We start from the raw sequence: 22,858 nt of genomic DNA on the forward strand, positions 1-22,858 counted from the left end.
ATCTGTTGCCACTATTTTATCACTCATTTGCTCAAGTTCCCAGTTTAATTCGAAACCTTGAAATATCACTTTTTTTCAAGTATTCCAGATGGACCATGCCATGAAATAAAACGAAGATATCCACGCCTTTTTATCGATTAATTACAAGGGAAATTAGAAATTTCACTCGCACAGTGAAGTAAAAATGTACTCCTATGTGTTAGATCATTAATTAATTCCGGTTAAGCGCATACACTAGTGATTAAATGCATGTATGTTTAGGTTAGTTGTGTAATGTTTTAGCTTTATAGGCATTATCAATAAACGAATTAAATAAATGTTAATTATATTATCAACAAGTACAACGTTTTATTTTATTTTATGTATATATATATATATATATATATATATATATATATATATTGATGGATTGGAATGATAAAAGTTGCACATGGCATTTTGTTAATTGAAAAAAAAGGGAGTATAATTTTAATAAGTCCAGTTATATATATAGGGCCAAATTAAAGTATCAAAATTATAAATTTTATTGGACGTACTATGAGCGTTCCATACATGTTTCTTCTAATATACTAATACTCTTATTTACTCAAATTAACATTTTTATTGACTAGATATTTTCATAACTAATTAATCAATACTGTTTTTTTTTTCTAAAAAAAATTCTAAAGAGTCTTTATGCTAAGTTCATTAAAGTATTATGATCTACTGATTAATTAATCTAATCTCAATAATTACAAATTAACTAGTAGCATCATTATCTTGTCTCAGTGGAATCAATTAACTAGCTAGGAAGATAATAATTGTTCTTTAAATTTTGGTATGAAATGGTTTTGATGCCTTACTAAATTAACTTGCATTAAAAAAAATAGTTATGTTCAAGTTTAAAATCTAACTTAATTGTATCATGCAATTAGTTAATTACACCCCAATAAAAAAATCGCAACTTAATTAAGGTTGATGAACAATTATATTTATTGGACACAAATGGCACTGGCAATCAGAAAATTTCTATTTCTAGGCAATTTTAGTATAGAATTAATACCATGACGAAATTAATAACTTTTCTAACTTTTTTGGTACTTGTATAGTTGCATAAATAACATAATTAAAGAGAAGTATAACATTGAGGTGGGCTAAGATCAAGCCCTACCACCATTACTAATAACAAATTGAATAAATTAGGTGATAGAGTACAAATACAAACAACACAATTAGGTCGTACACCTACACTAACTAGTGTATACGATAACAAAATATTAAAGGGTATGATATTATTGTGAAACAATTATGGTCTAGGAGTACAAAGAATAATTGTTTTGAGATGGATTAACAATGTTTATTCATTTATCAAAAATATACTGACCACATATTTTGATTATATATACTTACGTACATAGTAATAGTAGTATTTGTTTTTTATAACAAGCTAAAAGAATCCACGTAAGAATAAGTAGGAATCCAGTAAATGGTAAATCTTATAATAATTATAATAATTAAAGTTCAAGTTGCTTGAGCATCATCACTTATTTGTTCAATAAATAAAATGTTAATTTGTCTTAAACCATATATACAGAAGAAAGACTGTTATGGTACAGATCTTACGTGAGCATTATTCATGAGTTGTTGAATTTATTTATTTTTTCCATACATTTATTTTGATTTATTACCTCAAAAATTGTATTGAAATAATTAATTGTAAAATTAATAACTTCAATAATATATTTTAAGTATCTCAATAAGAGACATGAATGAGAAACCTAACATTCTTGTAAAATTTCAATATATCCTCATACATTTCGGGTGAACTTTTAATTTACAATAAAATGCTATTTATTTGATGTCCCATTTTTGGTTTCAACTGAAAATCTTAATTTTATAACAGTACATATATTAAAACGTGTGTATGTGAGTTTCGAAAGGTCGCAATTGCATTCAGAAAGTGCAGAGAAATGAATAAGAAATAATGGGTGATTCAGAATTTGTATTTATCGTCTCTTGCAGTTGGACTCTGCTTCACTATCACAACCCAAATATGTAGTATTTATTTCTTGCCCTTTTAATATTTTTTGCATCTTGAAATTCGACAGCTCACATTATACTTACAATAACAAGATTAAATTTTAAACTGTCACATGAATTCGAACACGAGTACTCTGATCTCGTACATTAATCATTCTATCGCTGGATTAAACGTCTCATAGATCACCGGGTTAGGGCTCTTGTGTGCAGTTCATTCTAGGATTGCCGAGCCTTATCTTCAAATTCTATTCTTACTGCAACTAAGTATCTCCTTACTCATCCCCGTTTTGGGAAAAAATGGCCACCCTTTAGGTTAGGTTGTCGTTCCGATGGCTTCGACTCGGCACTTCACTCCAAATGATGCTCGTTTTCTCGGTTCTTAGCCCCCTTCAATCTCGATCCAAACAACCTCTAACTCTATCAATGCTCGACAATGTTTAAAAGTAGACAAAAACACTCAAAAGCAACAACCCAAAATACTACTAACACGAGGCACAAACACGGCAAAATAACAGCAAAAAACACAAGAAAATCATGTAAAGTTAGCATCTATAAACTCCCCCAAACCGAAGACCAAGTTCGTCTCGAATAATGAGAAGAATAAAACAAGTAATGTGAAATGTGTGCATCACGACAAAAATAACAACAAAAAAAACACAATAAAATCATGTAAAATGAGCATCTCTAGACTCCCCCAAACCTATGACCAAGTTCATTCTCGAACCATGAGAAGAATCAAACAAGTAAATCATGAAATGTGTGCATTTTAACTCATAAATGCCTCGGGATGGATTTTAATCAAAATCCCCTCAATTCAACACATTGAGCAACTTAAAATTAGTCCTGACAATCTAAACAAATGAAGCTTACAAGCAAATATCTATATCATTGATAAGCATATCATAAAACAGTCTATCTAGGCAGGGGCTCGGACCAATGTGGAGTTAGGCAGGGTAGAGGTGGAGATGGTTGAGGCTGCGGGATGTAGATACAATCCTCGTGTATATAATCCTTCTATATGCACAGATTGTTTGCCCCAACACGTGACACCCATTTAAACAGCTTAGATAACATCTATAAGCATCAAATGGGTGCCAGATAGTAGAGAAAACAGCATTTGAGATCTCGCAACCCCAAGGATCTCCACCTCTACCCTGCCTAACTCCACATTGGTCAGAGCCCCTGCCTAGATAGGTAGACTGATTTACGAGGGTAGAGATTTAAGAGATGCTAATAGAGCACAAATCAATTATGTACCAAATGAATATAAGAGGCGTAGCAGTGATATATTTGAACTTTCGAGATTAGTTAGGCTAAAAGCTCTCAACAGTCAACACAACAGCCAACTTTCAGACCAAGACCAGAGATAAAGCAAAAAACTAGCAACAGAAATGTTCAAATCAAATCAATTGGGAAAGTAGAAGACATGTGAACAGCAAGAGACTGGTGTTGCTATAAGGAAAATCCTCAGCTAGTCATGCCACGAGAATCAATGCTAGTATAGACACTGATGCTTTATGACAACTCATAGATACCATCTCACAACCAGAGGTAGGTCTAAAGAGTATGACTCAAACTTATTCCATAGACCAAACTCACGTACTTGCCTTCTCTGATTCAACACCAGAATCAGCTCCCTCCTTTTCCACCTTGCTGGCGTCAACCTCCGCCTTTTCTACCTTGCTAGCGCCAGCCTCCTCTGTGCCATCACGAGCCAACCCAAGCTCATCAGCAAGCTTCTCCCAAGCCTTCAATAAATCCGGAGGGAACTTCTTGTTCATAGTCCGGACCATAGCTTTAGCCTCAACCATGCGCCCCTTTTCAGTTAAACCCTTTACCAAATACTTCAATGTGTTGAAATCGGGAATCTTGCCCACCTTCACACTCAGCTTAAAGATCCTATACGCTCTCACATACCTTCCTGCCTTACACGAATGGAACACCATAGTCCTATAAGTGGCAGCATTCGGCCTTACTCCTTTTGTCTGCAACAGATCGGCATACACCTTCTCCGCTTCATTCATCATCCCATTCACACAGTAGGAAGTGATCAAATAGTTGTAGCTAATCGGATCAGGATTTATCCCCTCATTCTGCATTTCCTCGATTAAAGCTTTCAACGATTCCGGATTATTGCGAATATGCGAAAGCCTCACATTGTAAGACCCTGCATCCAATTTGATCCCCTTCTCCTTCACCATTTCATCCCAAAACGCTTCGGCCTCGTCAACCCTCCCAATCTTATACAATCCGTGTAAAATCGTGCTAAACGACACCGCCTCAACCTCAACCCCCTTCCTCTCCATTTCACTCAGCGTCTCCTTCGCCTTCTCCGGCGATTCCATCTCACAATGCGCCTTGATCAACATTCCATACGAGAATTTATCCGGCACCAAACCAAATTTTTCCGAAAATTCATTGAAATAAATAGGTACGCGATCATAAGCCTTGGAGTTGATACAAGCTGAGAGGAGAGCATTGAAGGATAGAGTCGAGCGAGGGGTACTGAAATCGGTCATCTGATTGTAGGTAGCGACCGCATTGTCGATCATTCCGGCGACGCCGTAGGATTTGATGAGAGAGGAGACGAATGGCTCCTCGGTGATTTGGGGCTTGGATTTGTTCGATTCGAGGAAGGCCGCGATGTCGGAGAAGCGGTGGGATTTGGCGAGGCGGCGGACCGCCAGCTCCTGGATGTGGCGAGCGGAGGCCGGCGGCGCGGAGGCGTCATCGGCGGCGGAGAAGGAGGAGTAGACTTTGAGCGCCTCGTCGGGATCGTAAACCTTCCGGAGGCGCTTCTTAGCTCCGGAAATGTTAACGATTTTGGCGGCGGTGGTCTCGGCTTCGGCGGCGGCGGAGGTTGAGAGGTGGCGGGCACGGCGGAGAGCGAGGCGGAGAGACATTGCAATTTAGGGTTTTTGAGGAAGTGAGCCAAATTGAGGGTTTTAGGATTGAAGAAGTAATAAAAGGGGGGAAATTAATCATCTTAAATTAGGGTTAATTAATATTGAGGTTTATATTAATATAAATTGGCCTCAACTAAGATATCCCTTTAATTCATTTTTAAATATACAAAATTTAGCAAAATATGAGATATTTTAGAAAGTTAATTCAATGAGTAAGCATAGATAAAACGCTATATTAAGAAATTGTTAACTATGTTTCATACTTATCGAACATCATATGAGTATTTTGCTCATTTAATCTATATTAGTATTATTTGTTTAGATTTATACAATTAATATCCTACAAATTGTTATTGAAATTGTTATTGTTATAAACTAAAAAAATCAATTTATTTTATTTATTTAAAATTATAGAAAAAATAAAACTATTTAATCAAGATAAGTAAAGCTATCATTTATTTAATATAAAAACAATAATAAACAAGACCATCGACTCTAGATGAGTAAAGAATTGTATTTTTTTAGTTCACACCTAACATATCATTTTAATCTCAAAAATACAAATGATACTACCATAATTAGTAAAATCAGCAGTCTTCTTGAAAAAATTTGAAGTTGAAAGTTAGTCTTCATTATAATAATCAATTAAAATCAATGTATCTCTACATTCCATTATGCCAAGTTCTTGTGTAAGGTAGAGAATGCAGAACACCAGCAAGCTCAAGGATGCAAATCACTTTGCAGGGAGTTTCCGGCTACCTCGTTTGGCGATCGAGCTGGCAGCCTCTCCATGCACAATCTCATCGATCAAATCCTTAAAAACGAGGCGCTCAATGTCGAGAACGACCCCTGAAACATCAGCATCAAAGCTCATCCAGTTATCCGACCGAAGCAGCAGGTCGTGGCCGAAAATGGCTTTCCACCCGTCGTCCTCTTCACCCAAACTGCACACTGGACTCCTCGTCTCGAGCTCTTCAATCTCGCGGCACAGTTCTTTCAACAGATTCTGAGTATTCAACGCCCTCCTTGCTAGCTTAACCGGGCTCTGCCAAGGCTTCGATTCCGGACCCAATCTTCTTGCGAGAGTCTCGTTGACAACCTCAAATATTAATCTCCTCCGCAGCTTTTTGTTTGTGTCCAATGAGGACCGGGTTGATGATTTGAAAGACTCGTCTTTGGATGAAGCGCTCGCCTTTGTATGCTCCAAGACTAGGAACAACTCGGGGTTTATGGGATTGCCGGATTGATGAAACTGGAAATCTGTCAGGTTTGAGCCAAGGTCCCGAAGGAGGAGGCCCGAAGCTAGTAAGATCTCGGAGATGTATCTGTGGTCCAGGTTCTCGTCGTTCTCACACAACGAGGCGATGTAGTCTGTCCGCGCCTCATCGTGGCTGGAGTTGACCCTTCTGAGCTTCTGAACTAAGTTATCAATGTTCAGAAGTCTATCCCTCATGTAGTCAAATGCAGAGCCAGATTCCGTGGAGCTGGAAACGAAGCTCTCCGTTGAGCTCCGTTCCACATCGTTCGAATCCCTTTCGTTAACTGCGGGTTCAACCAATATCTCTAGTTACTATACATGGTAACTTACAAGAAAACACATGCATTATAAACAAAAGATATTACCTTTGAGGGTCTTCCCTGTGTACTTCACAGGAGAACGAGAGTCGTGTGCGAACGCTGCATTGTCAAGAACCGAGATGGGGCTAGAGAACTCGGGAGGAACATAACCAGATTCAACCTTTGAAGATGAACTATCGAAACCGGTTGCCCCTGGAGATCTTTCAGAGGTATTTAATTCGACATTCGACTCAGCAGAATCTTCAATTTCACAGAAGCTTGAATTTCTTGATTCAACGCTGACGTCACTCAGCTGATCATCGCTTTTCTGAGGAGAACTATGCTTTGGTCTTCGTGGTCTTCCACCGCGAGAATTGGACTCTGCCTGTTGCTTGTTTGGCTGCCTTCTTGACTTGCTTGAATCGGGAGGGGTGGGAGGTCGAGACCTTCTCTCCTGTTCGAGCTTCTTTTCTTGCACTCTCGGGCCGACTGATCCAGAGATCTTACCCGACCCTGCAGATGCCTCTTTAGCCTGAGTGGTCCTTACAGTTCTGTTGTTTCTCGTACCTACAGAATTTGGAGCACTCTCTCGTTCACTAGACTTCGCCCTGCCGTTGTTTGAACCTTTTCTTTTGTCTGCAGATATACCAGATTTCTCACCTAATTTAGCCGGTTTCATGACCACGATAGGAGACTCGTGGTTTTGTGCAGCAACGGCCTTTCTCTTTGTGACAGCAAGCACTTTATCAGCCGGTAGTTTTCGCTGGTCTGCTGATCTCGAGAGCCCCTTTGGCGTTTCCGAGAGTCCCTTTACTTGCACGGCTTCCAGTATCTGTTTAAGTGCTCTAAGATCCTTCCCCGACTCCATGAACTTGAGATCTCCAAATCTCTTCTCGATCTCACTGTAAACAGAAGGAAACACGGTAAGCGCCTTTGCACTTTTGGATGCTGGTTTCTGGGAAGTCCTCGTCCCGTCGTTATGCTTCCAAGGTGCTGGCTCAATGGGAAGCCGCAACACAGGTTTCACTGAACCATCAGAGTTCCTCCATCGTGGCGAGATGGGCTCCTTCCACGAGTTCCTTGAGGGACTCATCGATTGAACTGGTTTGGCTTTATCCGATTTCTCAAACGAGCTTGAAGCATCAACGAAGCTTTCGTCCTGATAACTCCTAGTAGAGCCGCCCATGTTGCTGTCACCGGATGAGACAGAATCGGGTAGGGAGTCCAAACCCATCAGCTTTGCAACAACGCTCGGAGGGCGTGACTGAACCTTCCCTTGGACCACACCCACACTCCGCATCGAGCTCTCCCTAATGTCCAATGAAAGTCTTGGAAGGTCTCTAAGCTTCACAGAAGAATTGGAACTGTCTCCGTCATAAGAAAACCGAGTGGCGTCTCTTGACATTGAAAGGGACGATGATCTAAAAAGTGCTCCGGGCTCATTGGTATAGCGAGGCGCTTCTTGAAGCTTAGTGAGAATTCTCAGAGATTCCTTGACGTCAGCAGGCGTCTTGTCGCCACCATCACTGGTTTTTGATGACACGAAAGGAACTGCAGCTCTCTCAGTAGGCTTGACTTTCATCGATAAACCATGAGTTTCCCTATAAATCGACTCCTTCACCAAATCTCGAAGGTCAAGACTGTGTCGCCTATATTGGGATTGCACGATCATAGCCGAGTCACTTGAAGTTGTTTCGGGAAAAATCATTCTGTCAAATGATCCAGCTTCCATCCGGGCAGCTTTGTTATAGTCTAGAGAAGAGAACGACGATGAACGGGATGAAGATGAGAAAGATGTCATTGATGATTCGATGGAGTATCTTCCTCGGTCTTGCATATTTTTGTAATGATTCTTATCCTGCAGCATCAAATTATATCAGAATATCATAATATCAATTCGAAATGCACATGATTCCATCCTCATAAAAAAAATGCTTAACCTAAGAGCCTATCTGTTTCTTGCTATACATTGACACCTGTTGGTGGAAGAAATGAAAATTCCACAGGTTCGGACAATTTACAAGACAATGCAAATCATGTCACATAAAAATATTCAAACCACGATTCGAAAGATGTGATCACCAATATTAGGCTGAGACGATACCACAAATTCAAAGGATGGTTGCATTTTCGTATCTAAACCATAAGATGCAATAGAGCTCGTGCATTTCGAAAACCACATAAGACTTTATGCAAGCAGCATCCGTGATAAAAGAATGAACAGAGACTTCAATTTCCCTAATTCTAATTGAAAATTATCATCATAAGTAAACTGAGAGACAATACCTGTGATGAGGACTTTGAATCCCTCTGCAATGTATCACTACCACTGATGTGGGAACTTCCTGCACAAACACCACCACCCAATGCTAAGACATCAATCCGCGACAGCACAAGAAATTTTCACAATAATGCAAGACGACAATAAGAAGACGATTAAGAAGCATTGCATAAGCAAAAGCAGCTATTCAATAGAGCATTAGGAGTAATAAAATCAAACCAAATTGTACAAAATCAGATACACAATTATGTAAACTTCCTGAAACAACACTGCCACAAACACCACCATCCGAAGCTAACACATAAATCCGCGACAGAACAAGCAAATTTCACAATAATGCAAGACGAGATTAATAAGACGATTAACAAGCATCACATAAACAACAACAGCCATTCAATATAGCAATAGTAGTAATCAAATCAAACCAAAATATAACAAAAGGCAGATGAACAGTTTTGATAACTTTCCTAAACCAACTTCCACAAAGAAAAGCTTTACCGGGACGCGGAGGCAGCCTCTTGGTGGTGTTTCTCAGCATGTGTTGACGTTCAAACTTGTGAAACATCCCATTCATACACCCTATCTGCAAATCTTGATTTTCATCTATGAAAGAATGCAAGAACTTTGCAGCCATCTCTCTTCTCAATAATCAAACAAAATGCTACCAACTATGCCTAGTCATCAACACCTCTGCAAAACCAGATATATTCTCCAAAAAAGTGAATAAATACAAACAGTTGGTGCTCACAGGAGCAATCTTCAACGCAAAATCCACTTAATTTGTCATTTCATCAAACAATCCATCACCATCAACGCAACACACAGCTCAAATCCATCAAAATCCCCTTCAAAATTCAACTTATTGAGCTCAATGTTGAAAAAAATCAGATCTTTACCGCCAAAATTAGAAAGAAATGTGGCAGAATCTACAGATAATTGAGCTCCCTAACCCGATTTCAGCCAGTGCGTTTCTGAATCCGATGAGAGAATGTGTTCGATGAAATGCGTGAGTGAAATGTGAAGGGAAAAAGGGGGAAATTGCGGAGAGCAGAAGCGGTCAGGTGTTGAAAGGAAGTGTGGGGTGTGATTTATGTGTAGAGGGAAGGCATGATGGGAAAGAAAAGGTAGGAAAATTTGAGGAGAGTGAAAAATATACTACTAGCAAGTAGCATTAAATTGAGAAGAATTGAAGGAGGGAGGAGATGAGGAGGCCAGCTCAGCGGCCGCCATGAAAACTGTCAGCATCTACAAATGATTTTGTCATTACTGCTTTCACTCTCTCTACCAATTGACTGTGATTCAATTTTCCAATTATGATCCTCTATTGCATTTATGTAAGCATTTATTTTAATGTCAAATTTGTAAAGTATGAAAAAAATAATTTTATTCCTTTAGTTATTAGAAATAATTTAATAGGTGGATGATGCAAGTTTTAATGTATAATTAATAAAATATGAAAAAGAAAAAGTGGATATGAAAGAGAAAAATGAAAAAGTTGAGAAAATAGTTTTCATAAATAGAACAAGTCTCGTAATTGGTGTCTTGCGTCATTGCTGCATTGGGAAATTTTCGATATTTTTGGATAGTTGATTTCGATTTTCTTCTAACATTTTATTTGATGTGGAATTTGGAGAATTTTGTTTCTATTAGTAATTGATGGTGGCACCGTTGACGCGTGGTGGTTAGCAGCGGAAAAAGGAAGAGCAAGGGGGATAAAGGAAAAATGAATTCAAACAAAAATAAAATATCAATATAGTCGTCAATCGATTTTACTATCGAACAAAACTATTTTTCAATTCATACCGATTCATTTAGTGCAATGTTTATATGTCTAGACCCAGTTGAACATAGCATCATTTCGTCGCCAAACCGACCGGTTCGATCCAACTTTTTATAATATTTAACGGATCAATTATACCGAGAACCGAGATACATTTGAGCAAATCTAAAGCAAAAGAAAATCCCAATGATTCAGTTTCTATCATGTCTCTCTTATCACATGGTTATCACTAATAAATTGTTAATGAAGAGCCAGTAGTCATAACTATAGGGCTTACAATTTCTATTTTTCATATGCATTTTGTGGAAATAAACTGAAAACTGCCAAAGTTTGTTGATTTAAAAGAACAAAAATAAGGTCATAACTAAAATATAGGAAAATTGTGGTCATAAAATATTTTTAAAAGATGTATAGTGCTTGACATGTTACAGTATTTTAATAGCAAAGTAGTAACTGACGCATTCAACTCCTATTAAATTAAGGATAAAGTTTGGAGAGACAAATCACTAGATTTAATTTTTATTATAGATGTTGACATATCACCATCTATGATTCTCGATGTAGATTTCCTTTGATTATAAGAAAAAGTTGTGTTTATTTTTAATTGTCAAATTTAAAAAATTTCATAATCGACAAAACATGTTAGTTAGAAATCTATATTTTTCATAAATTTTGTCTAAATAGGTAGTTATAAATTGGTTATGATGTGTAATAATATTTTGTACGTGCCTGATATTATATATAATAAAAAATCAATTTATCTATGTACAGGTTGTAAATATTTTTACTTCGAAAAAGAAATTCATGCTAACTTTCATTTCTTTCTTAATATAGGTCATTTAAGATAACATTAAAACGAAAACCTGATAATTTAAAAAATCACTGAATCGTTTTTATTTAATTATTTTTAATTGTAATTACCTTCTTATGAATGTGTAAACCTAACAGAATATATAGCCTAATAAATGCTAATAACATAGGCAACTGAGGCTTTAACAAATGCAAATCATTACGTAACTATTTCTTGAAATGCACTTATTACAACTATATGGTTGGCAACAATTGCTACTTCAAATATATAGATAAAATCATCAAAAAAATATGAGCGAAAAGGTAACTAAAGTTAAAAGTTTAAAAGGTCTAGAGCTGCATGAACATGTTTGGTGTGAAATTGGTGAGGCATCAATTTTACCCACCAAAAATAGATGAATAGCGTGACATTAATTAATGGGAATAACCGAATAAGGACAAGAAGTGCAACTTAGTCGGTAAGAACAGTAAAACGCTTCTCTTCCAATTAGTAGTTCGAGGTTTTAAATAAGCTAACTTATCTCAAGCCAACCTTGAAGAACTCAAGCATTTTCGTGATCAAATAGGCTCGAGTTTGAATCGTGCAACAAGTCGAGGTCTGGACCAAAGAACGATGTTCCATAATTTCGTGCACATTTTCCAGATCATTTCTTGGAAGATCAGACAGGCCCAACTTCTTCGGTCTTTTCCTCCGTTGATAAGTAATCATGTCCTAGCCTTCTTCAATATATAATCTCCTTATTCACAATTATGTTATTCATAAGTAGAAAAAGGATAAGACATGGCAAAAGATAAGACATGATTAATATCTAAGGTTCATAATTCTTTTGCCATGTTGAATACAATATACATCACACAAAAGTATGTATTGTGATACATTTGGATTGAATCTGAAAGAAATAGGAGTACAATAATCTATAAAACTAAAAAATACTAGTTTCTCATAGGTTTTTAGCTTTTTAAATCAAAACCTTTCCTTGAATTCCGGTTTTTCTCATGAACTATGAGATTTGTTTTTAAAACCACGAATTTTCATTTCGTTAGGATTTTCCCAACCCGACCCGAATAGCACATTTCCGACCCGAATAGCATAATTCAAAATGTTAAAGTTGTGTTTTGTTTATTCAAAAGTTGTCATTTGTTATGTAATAATTGTGACTGTATGTATTATTGTGCCAAATAGGATCCAAGTAATCAATTTATTGACAAATAGGATTAAAATTGACATGTAGACTACTCGAGTTTCGTCGTTGACCCGTCGGGAGAAAATCCTAACAAAATGAACGTTCGTGGTTTTAAAAACAAATCTCATAGTTCATGGGAAAAACCGAAATTCGGGGAAAGGTTTTGGTTTAAAATGCCAAAAACCCTTTCTCATATTAGAAACTTAAAAAAATCTATATAAGTACAAAATTATTCCTAATAAAACATAACGACTGAACATTGTTAATTCCCAATGTTTTGAGTGAAAAAAAGCTTGGAGTGTAAATAGTGGTGCTAGGAAAGTAATAATAGTACTCCCTTCGTCCCGGCTAAGATGACACATTACTTAGCCGGCACGGGATTTTAGGAGTTATTGGTTAAAGTGTTGAATTGGAGAGAGAGAATGTGGGTGTGAGTATTAAGGTAGAGAGATAAAAAAAGATGGATATTTTAATAGGAGTGAGAAAAAGTGGTTGAGTGTATTAATTGGAGAGAGAAAGTTACCAAAATAGGAAATGTGTCATCTTAGTTGGGACAAACTAAAAAGGAAAACGTGTCATCTTAAGCGGGACGGGAGGAGTAATATTGATGAAGAAAACCGCGTCCAGCACAAGCTTCGGTGTTTTTGGAGTAGATAAATAATCCACTATTGCCAGTAAAAAACAAGTCACCATTCGTCAGAACTTTGAGAGGAGTTGTATAGTATGTTGGTGACTTGAAGTCATATTCCTTTATCCAAGAGCTTGCATCTCCATAGTTGTGCATCTTCCAAATTTTGGCAACATATCTAGGAGATGATGTATCGCATAAACATAGGCGATCCGCTAAAATGTACAGCCGATATCCCAAATATAAGAAAACCGAACGGCTATCTTTAGGATAACTCAAGATACGCACATCAAGGGGTGGAAGAGGAAAACTGGTAAACAACTCTGTTTCAAGATCAAAGCAACAAACTAAAAAATTACTCCCTCTGTCCCACAATGGTTGTCCCATTTTTCCATTTCCGTCCGTCCCATAAAGTTTGTCCCATTTCACTTTTTACCATTTTTTGTTGTGGACTTCATATTCCACTAACTTATTCCTACTCACAATTTATTATAAAACTATATTAAAGTAGGACCCACATTCCACTGACTTTTTCAACTCACTTTTCATTATATTTACATTTCTTAAAATCTGTGCCCGGTCAAAATGGGACAATCTTTGTGGGACGGAGGAAGTATTCTCTAAATAACAAGCAACACAGTGAATATTTCCATTAAAAAATATAGCATAATCAAGTGATGGTCTAACCGTAACTGAGTCCCAGTTTGACATTGTTGCATTGAATCTAGTTGTCAGTGGTGTTGGGATCCTTCTCCACGAAGATTCTCCTTCTAGAGTGTACACATAAGAAAACCTAGATTCATCGACACATAAAATCTTATATTTTCCACATAATTTGCTCACTCCAAATCCATAAAGACACCTACGTGTAGGTTGGGGAGGAAGCTCAGTATATTCACAAGTCATTGGGTTGACTATGAAAAGAATATCATAATTATCATTCAATCCATCCCATAGCAAAAGCAAACCATTAACTGAACTAATTACCAAACGATGGTGAGAAGTTGAATAAGGGGGCCAGTTGAATTGGAAAAGTGGTTTGCCGTCCTCGTCAGCGACTGCATACCCCTTCTTGTCTGGATTAACGATAGCCATGAATTGTTTTGGAGTCGCAAACTGATCTTCTACTATTAGATTACGCCATGACTTACAAACGCACCTACACCTCGTAAGTTGTCTGAACGGGGTCTTGTAAGGATCTGTCTCCATATTTCTTGTGGTATCCATATTTCTTGCAAATCTTTCTTGCCGTATATATATTTCTTGCAAGGATCTCTCTCCATATTACTTTGAGAGCGGCTTATGAAAAAGTAAGAATAAATTAGGGATAAGAACAAGAGAGTTTCGTACATATTTGTAGTTAAAGGATTTGGGAGAGATTCCTATATCAAATCCTAATCAACATGGAAATAAATTAAATCCTGACTATAATTAAGGAAGATAAAATTCGTATAATGGCATCAAATCCTAACAAAATTAGGATATACCATATATATGCGAGATTTTGATTATCTTTTAGTTATTTTATAATTTTTTTTTTAGAATTGGAGAAGCAGCGGGCCTGCTTTGTAATACTACAGAGTAAAGACCAAAATTAGTCCTGAACATATGGTTATTTTACGTTTTTGGTCCTAAACATTATCTTTTGGATTTTTTGATCCTGCACATATGGAAATTTGATCATTTTGATCCGCCGTCAATATTTCCGTTAAAAACTAACGGTCAACAGGTTTAATCCCGATTTTGACCAAATTAAACTTTTAATTCTGATTTTTTACTTCCTAATTAATTCCTTAATTTTTTTTATAAATATTCTCCTAATTATATGATGTATACCAAAATATACTCTCTTCACAAATTCTCCAAGAGAAACTCAAATCGGCAACCTAAACTTCGTCGCCTTCCTCCTCACGCTGCCGGTATCACGCCGTCGCTGCTGTCCCAGCTCGCCGGATCAGCCCTCGCCAGCCACCGCCGCTGCTGTCTCCTCGCGTGGCGGTGGAGAAGGAGTCAGACGATCCCTTATTATCGCGGGATTATCGTCCGCGCCTTCACCGACTTCTGGAACGGCCTCTATTCCCTCTCCTCTTCACCCACACCTCGCCATCACTAATAGTCTTACTTATGCACAAACACATTCGGTTTTCACAGACTTTTTGACATCACTTTCATTACTTTTGTTATGCTCTTCAAGGTGAATTGGGTATTAATTGGAAGAAGAGTTATAAATATAAATATCGGCAGTAAAAAATTTGAAGGGGAATATTTATAAAAATAATTGGGGAATTAATTAGGAAGTAAAAAATCAGAATTAAAAGTTTAATTTGGTCAAAATCGAGATTAAACCTGTTGACCGTTAGTTTTTAACGGAAATGTTGATGGAGGACCAAAATAATCAAATTTTCATATGTGCAGGAACAAAAAATCCAAAAGTTAATGTTTAGGATCAAAAACGTAAAATGGTCATATGTTGAGGACCAATTTTGGCCTTTACTCTAGTAATTACCAAACCTAGAATCACTTTTACTATTGTTTTAATTTTTTTTTTTTTAAGATGTATTTTGGTTTTATGAGTTTATCTCGTTGCCTCAATCCTCGTTCTATGAGAGTTTGTTTCCGAAAACTTTTTGGCCCAAGTAGCTCAGCCGGTTGGGGTTGAAATTTTATACTTCCTCCGTCCACAAAAAATAGATCACTTTGTGTATGGCACGAGTTTTAATGTACAATTGGTAAAGTAAGAGAGAGGGGGAAAAAAAGTAGGTAAAGTAAGAGAGATAGGGAGAAAAAGTGAGTAAGGTAGGAGAGAGGAAAAAAAAGTAGGAAAAATATGAGAGGTAAACTTTTCATTTTAAGAAAGTGATCTATTTTTTTTGGACGTCCCAAATGGCAAAAATGATCTATTGTTTGTGAACGGAGGAGGGAGTATGTATTTTCTAACTAATGAAAGTGAAATTATGTCCCCAACAAAACATGTCATCAATTTAAATTTGCAAGAAGCAAGGTTTAAGATTCAAATTTTATAATCCACTAAAAGGAAATTGCCACTTTATCTTAATCATACATGAATGAATCCAATAATCAACCTGCATGTAGATTCTACTGGAAAAAATACATCGTATAATGTGATGTATGTGGATTGAATACCGAAAGAAATAGTACTACAAAAAATCTATAGAAGTAAAAAATTGTTCCTAAGGGAAACTTAAATGGTTGAACAAAATTACAAAATCTTTAAAACTACAAAAGTGTTCCTAAGGATCACGTAATAACTGAAAACACAATGACTGAACATCGTAAAGCCCAAATATGTTATGAGCGAAAAAAAAAAACTTGGGGTGGAAATAGTGATGCTAGGAAAATTATAAATTTATAATAGAGAAGAAACCTAATCTGAAGGAGAAGAGAAGGGAGGGATTGAGAGAGAGAAATGGAGAGATTGAACTACAATGTGTGTGTATTTCATACCACTTAAAATGAACGCATCATGTCGTCTTTTTGTGTATTAATATGGTAATTTGAAATGCATGTGTTTTTTTAATATTTAAGATAAAACTAATAGTATAAAATAATGAATATAATAGTATAATTATACAATGATGCACAATTAATTCTCAAAGACATGAATCTGAAACCGAAACTAAACAAATAACGCGCGAAAATCTAAGAAAACTAGGAAATATTAATCAAAAGATGAGATAAGTATATGATATTATTATGAGAGAAAAATCAAAACTATGCTATACATTAACATCATAAATAAAAGTAACACAATAGATGGTGAAAGAATACAAAAGAGAATTAACGGAAGGGGTAAAATAGTAAAGTCCTACTGGTATTATTCTTTTATTTCTCAAATAAGCAGGTTTCGTTTCTCAAATAAGCGAGTTTCTCTTTATTTAGATCATTTGAAATAGTGATTTTAATACATGAAGAAATAAATTAATGAAATGGGCTGAAATAATATGAACGAAGTGGAAATCTGTATTTGCAATTAAAATACACAATTTACATTGTCAAAACTTTTACATCGTTCTGCATTTTTTCTACAAAAACTTTTGTAATATTGTCACAAAAACTGAAAAATATCTAAATACAAGAAATTAAAATAGTAGAAAATCTTGACCAAAAGTTGGGGCTAACAAATAAAGTTATTCATTTAACTTTGAATGACTAATTAATAGTAGGAGTATATGATATTCATGTCCGGAGCATAAATCTATGGTTATTTGATAGATCTATAGCAAAAGCATTAGAGGAAAAAGACTAAATTAGTATTAGAAGTAAATGATATTCATGTCCAGAGCATAAATCTATCATTATTTGATATATCTATAGCAAAAGCATAAGAGGAAAAAATGTGATTGTTTTTCTCTAAGGCAATTCCATCACTGAGAATACAACAAATCCCCTTTGAATTCATTCAACCCGTGGCGCCAACATAAAGCAAACACTAATTGACATTATCAACCGCATAAGTGATATAAAAAGTATCTGTACTCCATAGAAAACAATGTCAACTCATTTCTACGGCCCATGTTGAAAAGGGCTACAACATCTCTCTCTGAAATTCATCCACTACATATGAGTGTGTGAAGAAAATAATGTTTTCATCATCTGTTGATGATGAAGACAATGTGTTAGTAAATTTATTCTATAATGAAAAGATAACTAATAAACACAAAGAAAAGGTGTATTACCTGGGTGCAAGCAATGCACGTGATCAAATGTAGCATAACCCTTTTCACAAGGAACACCAGAGACAAGCATAGCCAGCATCAAACCATCATCACTCAGTGAATATCATTCACGGGGGACTTCGCCAATAATTGGAACTTTACCCCAAGCATCCAACCCTACAAAAAAAATAAAATAAAAAATTAAGATCAAACAACTATCAAGACTAAAACGTACAACGAACTACTTACAAAATTCGAGACAGTGCAGCTTCATGTTCATTATTTGCTTGTCAGAGAAACCACCAAATCCAAACGTACTTTTACCTGCCGAACAATCCAAACAATCCAGTTGATGGTTCATAGTTGACTCAACTTATTTTAACACAAATAATACCCACAAGTGTACGGGGCTAGTGTAACAATTAGCAAGCAAGAGTATCGTCTCCCACAGAGACAAGATTATATCCTCTCAAGTACCACGAACAAATTTCGACTACTGTCTAGACAATCCAAAGAGAAATGGTTTTGTTCTGACACTACTATAATCATAAAACAATGAAAAAGAAATTAAAAGTAACAAAAGGAAATAAACACAAATGAAAAGATACCACAAAGAGGAGAGTAGAGTTTTGGATCCAACTACAATGGAATTGTATTGTGATTGATTTAACAACTTCTAAACACTACTTGTAGCAATAAATAATGGCTAAATTTATTGAGTAATTGAGGTATTAATTTTAGTAAATTAATTTTCCACACTGAAATCATTTTATGTACTGTGGCATTTTTTTTAAACACATACCACATCACCCATTTCTTCCACCAATTTATAGTAGTATTTCTTTTGTATGTCTTCCAATTGAAAATCACTATCTCATCATACACCATAACACATTGAATTAACCATCCATTTACTAAACATAGTAGAACTGCGGAACATACGATATAACTTTTCTAGAGAAGAAAAAAGTTAAGTAGGGAATCGAGAAACCAAAAGCTGAAGTCGAGAGATGGATGATGCTCATGCTTTAATTATATATTAAAAATTATAATTTATGGATATATATGACCATGGGGAGTGATAAATTGCTAACTAATTAACAATCTCAAACTAAGACTAAATTTTAGACATTAGATTAGAAGATCTAGTGGTTGAAATAATGTCACATGCATTATATTTTTAACTAAAAAAATTAATAAATAAAATTAGAGGGTATTAATGTCAATTCCCTCTCATTAAAATCATCTTAAAACTTTAAATTTACGTAACTTTCACGATTTAAATTATTTTTTCGCAAAAAATATATCAAATTAAAGATAATTTTATAAGGATTCCAACGAGATCAATTGCATATGTTCCGACGACGTTCGGATGATGAAATTTGATATTTTTTATTTTAGTTTTCGTAAATGTTGATAACAAGATTTTTATCAACAAATATATCAAAAAATCTCAATAAAACCATGTAAAAATCTCAATAAATATGTGTTGATATTTTCTTGTACTAGTGTTTATATTCTTATGTCATATTGTTGATATTTGTAATACACTATGTTGATATAAAAAAACATTCACGAAAATTATCATATGATAACATAATAACGATATTACCCTTTTGTTGATATTTTATGTACTATTTATTGAGATTCGTAAGATTTAATCTCATCTACTCATTTTAAAATCTATGGATAGAGATTCTGTCTTGATTTAGGATTAGGGTGCTGCTACAAGCATTAGAATATGACCCTAACCACAATATCCACAAATGTATTTTTTAGTCTATTTATTTCGATTAGCTCAAATATGTATAAATTTTTATGCAAAGTTATGTACTCCACTAATTTTATGATTTTATATTTTATCTCTATTGTGTAAATTTAATGGAGGTAGTGTTTTCAATAAATTTTCCCAACTAAATATAATATAGATGAAATGAAAAAGAATGAATTTGTGCATGTCTTAAAGTAGTAGGTACGCATAATATTTTTGTGTGTACAAGTACTTATATTCAAACCGGGTAATATGAGTAGTTGTAAGCGACATGCTATATGTTACGACAAATAAAAATGTTCGAAGGTGCAATACAATGTGTGTTCGCATGCTCGCAAATCACATCTATATTTATTCATGTATTACGTTAGTTTTTTTAGTGAAGGTCCAAAGCATTTACAATCGGCTAGATTTCAATCATTCTTCATGTGATTTTAGGCAACGATTTGTCATCAACAATGCTTCTCTCAATGATCTCATTTTTCGACCACCTCTGAAAATATTATAACTTGAAGTGGAACATATTTCACATATAATTTTGACATTACCCAAGTACTAACATTATGTCTTCATTATATCAAAGTCAACTACACTAACCGACAGTTATTATACTAGTAATGAAAACTTTCCAATCTAAAAATTAATTATTTAAGCAATGTTTTCTCTTGGAATCCCCTTTACAAAAGAACAAAAAATTAATTCAAATAAGTATTTTGCGAATCAAATTCTATGTACTTTATCGTATCAATTAGTGCAATTTTTTAATACCTTTACTTTTACATTCTATATCTTTTCATTTATAAATAATAATCATAAGAAGAGACACTATCTCTTTTTAATATATTCATGATAATATGTTCTAAATCAACTAGTAATTTTTTTATGTGCTATCAAAACGACAAAAATAAACTAGTTTTAGAATGAACGAATGATTCGAATAATGGGGATTATTGTTTCTTTTATATTTTATTCTCTATTAATTTCCTAAGAATTTATTATACTATACAATTAAATGATAGTAGTAAAATTTATCAAATTATTTGTGGATGAGTTCATTTGAAAATTTAAATTGCAGCTGTGTTCCATTTATATTTACAGTTACAATATAATTAAAAAAATCAACTTAATCTAACGGGAATATATTCAAATTATCTCTTTTAAATACAATGTATGTGGAGTTAGCTTTCATTTCACACCTCAGTTCACAGCTATTATCTCTCTCTCTCTCTCTCTCTACATTTGATTGCAACTTCTCACTGTAGATCTGAATTTCGATCTAGGTCAGTCGTCTTTCTGCTTCTCTCTCTTGCTATTTTTATTCATTTGAACTGTATTCGTTGCAATTTGCGTTTGTTTCAGCTGTTTGTTTCCAGATCTACCGTTTTAGGTGCCGATTTTAATGTGTAGACAACATTTTTTGTGGAAACCGCTGTCATTTTCTATTTGATTATGTTTTAATTGGTGTTCTATTGTTTAATTTTGTTATTACTACTGTTATCATCATTATTTATTTTTTCGCTTTTTTTGTGATTTGGTGGATCTCTTTCAATCAACAGTGATGATGTAAAATTATTAAAAGTTGTGTTTATGAGCTGGTAAAGTTGATTTTGCGGAATATTGTAATTGTGGACTACTGATTGGTGGAAAAGTAGAGGTAAAATGGGGGAAAATTCAAGCTGAGTGTAAAAAATATGTTTTAGGGATTAATGTTTGATTCACAGAGTTTGGTACCAATTTTGATTGATATGAAGATAAATAATTATGTATAATTGAATGTAAATTTGTGCTGTTTCATTTGTCATTTGGTGGATCTCTTTCAATCAACAGTGATGATGTAAAATTATTACAAATTATGTGAGCTGCAAGTTGATTTTGCTGAATAATTGTAATTGTGGACTACTGATTGGTGGAAATCAGAGGCAAAATGTGGAAAAACTCAAGCTTTTGTGCAAAAAGTTAGGAGTTTTAAGGATTAATGTTTGATTCGCAGGATTCGGTACCAATTTTTTGATTGATATGAAGATAAAGAATTATGTCTAACTGAATGAAAATTTGTGTTGTTGCTTCATTTGTTTATTTATTTCTAGTGTTAATACTCTGTTTACCATGTTGAATCCTGTGATCTGGAGTAATTGGTAAAGGAACTGATTGAATCTCGTGCGATTGCTTGGTGCAGTTCAGGAATTTTGAGAGATAATGGGTCGTGGAGTTAGTAGCGGTGGAGGTCAGAGTTCTCTGGGGTACCTATTCGGAGGCAACGAAGCTCCTGCACCAAGACCAGCTGCAACCAATGTGGAGGCGCCCGCACCTACTAGGAATTCAGCTCCTACGAGGAATGCAGCCCCACCCCCAACTGCTGTGAAGCCATCTGCTGCAGCACCATCTGGTGGTGATGCCCCCAAGCAGATTCCAGCTGGCATCCAAGGCAGCCAGACAAACAACAACTATTTCCGCGCTGATGGTCAGAACACCGGCAACTTCCTCACGGTATATTTCTGCCTCTGTTAACATATTGTGTCTTTTAAGTTTATTTTGTTAAGCTTTCTGTCCGTGTGCAAGTGATACTTGATTTGGGTTTGCTAGTTTTCATTTAGTTGGAATGCTCGTCATTTCATTGCACAGTAGATCATCTTCAGACTTCTTTGTTCTCCCGCAAAGCTTTATGGCATATATAACAATGTGTATCCAGTAAATCTGCATAAATTTTTGTTTGAATCACTATATGACACATTCCCATCAAATATAAGTCAGCTTTGGATTTGTTGCTTCTTACTTTTTGATTTTGATGCAATTGATGATATTTGTGGGGGCTGACTGTGTCATTCTTGAGAGGTTTTCATCTGAATGATGTGCGATAAACTTTGTTTGACAGGACCGACCATCCACCAAAGTCCATGCTGCGCCAGGAGGCGGATCTTCACTGGGATATCTTTTCGGAGATGGCAAGTAGTATCTTCGACCCCTCTACCAATTCAAAGAAGAAATTGTCGTTTGCTGTGTTTGCTTGGTTCCCATCTGATGTAGGGAGCCGGCATCTAGTAGCTTCAGACATTGTGAATTGTAATATAATGTTATTTTCTGTTTCCTAAATCGAGTGTTGCTTCTTCCCTTGCTCCTCGAACGAAGAAGTTAATTGCTGCTGTCTGGATGCTTAATGGCAGATTATTCACTGTAATAGCTTGCTTCTCATATTGAAATGTCGATTGTGTTGATGAGTTTATGAGTATTATGTTTATCAATCACTAA

General features: G+C 35.3%; 3 protein-coding genes across 3 annotated transcripts; 1 reads left to right on the forward strand and 2 right to left on the reverse strand.

Annotated features, from left to right (window-relative positions):
- Positions 1-3,286: 3,286 nt before the first annotated feature.
- On the reverse strand, positions 3,287-4,960 carry LOC125217156 (pentatricopeptide repeat-containing protein At4g36680, mitochondrial-like). The gene has a single exon (XM_048118991.1). It carries the CDS (start codon positions 4,920-4,922, stop codon positions 3,615-3,617), a length of 1,308 nt encoding a protein of 435 aa, XP_047974948.1. The 5' UTR covers positions 4,923-4,960; the 3' UTR covers positions 3,287-3,614.
- A 573-nt stretch (positions 4,961-5,533) lies between these two features.
- On the reverse strand, positions 5,534-9,956 carry LOC125215300 (protein LONGIFOLIA 2-like). The gene is made up of 4 exons (XM_048116675.1): positions 9,262-9,956; positions 8,769-8,827; positions 6,549-8,340; positions 5,534-6,467 (listed from the first exon to the last, which is right to left on the reverse strand). The coding sequence occupies exons 1-4, from the start codon at positions 9,395-9,397 to the stop codon at positions 5,659-5,661; spliced, it is 2,796 nt and encodes a 931-aa protein (XP_047972632.1). The 5' UTR covers positions 9,398-9,956; the 3' UTR covers positions 5,534-5,658.
- Positions 9,957-20,789: 10,833 nt separating this feature from the next.
- Positions 20,790-22,827, forward strand: LOC125210853 (protein SPIRAL1-like 1). Its single transcript, XM_048110460.1, has 3 exons — positions 20,790-20,892; positions 21,789-22,099; positions 22,485-22,827. The coding sequence occupies exons 2-3, from the start codon at positions 21,809-21,811 to the stop codon at positions 22,560-22,562; spliced, it is 369 nt and encodes a 122-aa protein (XP_047966417.1). The 5' UTR covers positions 20,790-20,892; positions 21,789-21,808; the 3' UTR covers positions 22,563-22,827.
- The last annotated feature ends 31 nt before the right edge of the window (positions 22,828-22,858 follow it).

This window comes from Salvia hispanica, chromosome 3 (genome assembly GCF_023119035.1).
Source record: "Salvia hispanica cultivar TCC Black 2014 chromosome 3, UniMelb_Shisp_WGS_1.0, whole genome shotgun sequence".
NCBI lineage: Eukaryota > Viridiplantae > Streptophyta > Magnoliopsida > Lamiales > Lamiaceae > Salvia > Salvia hispanica.

Coding starts and splice junctions, on each gene's coding strand:
- LOC125217156 (XM_048118991.1), bottom strand. CDS start 4,922: ATGTCTCTCCGCCTCGCTCTCCGCCGTGCCCGCCACCTCTCAACCTCC.
- LOC125215300 (XM_048116675.1), bottom strand. CDS start 9,397: ATGGCTGCAAAGTTCTTGCATTCTTTCATAGATGAAAATCAAGATTTG. Junction 8,341..8,768: donor ATTCAAAGTCCTCATCACAG/GTATTGTCTCTC, acceptor TTGATGCTGCAG/GATAAGAATCATTACAAAAA. Junction 6,468..6,548: donor CACAGGGAAGACCCTCAAAG/GTAATATCTTTT, acceptor TTGAACCCGCAG/TTAACGAAAGGGATTCGAAC.
- LOC125210853 (XM_048110460.1), top strand. CDS start 21,809: ATGGGTCGTGGAGTTAGTAGCGGTGGAGGTCAGAGTTCTCTGGGGTAC. Junction 22,100..22,484: donor ACACCGGCAACTTCCTCACG/GTATATTTCTGC, acceptor TTTGTTTGACAG/GACCGACCATCCACCAAAGT.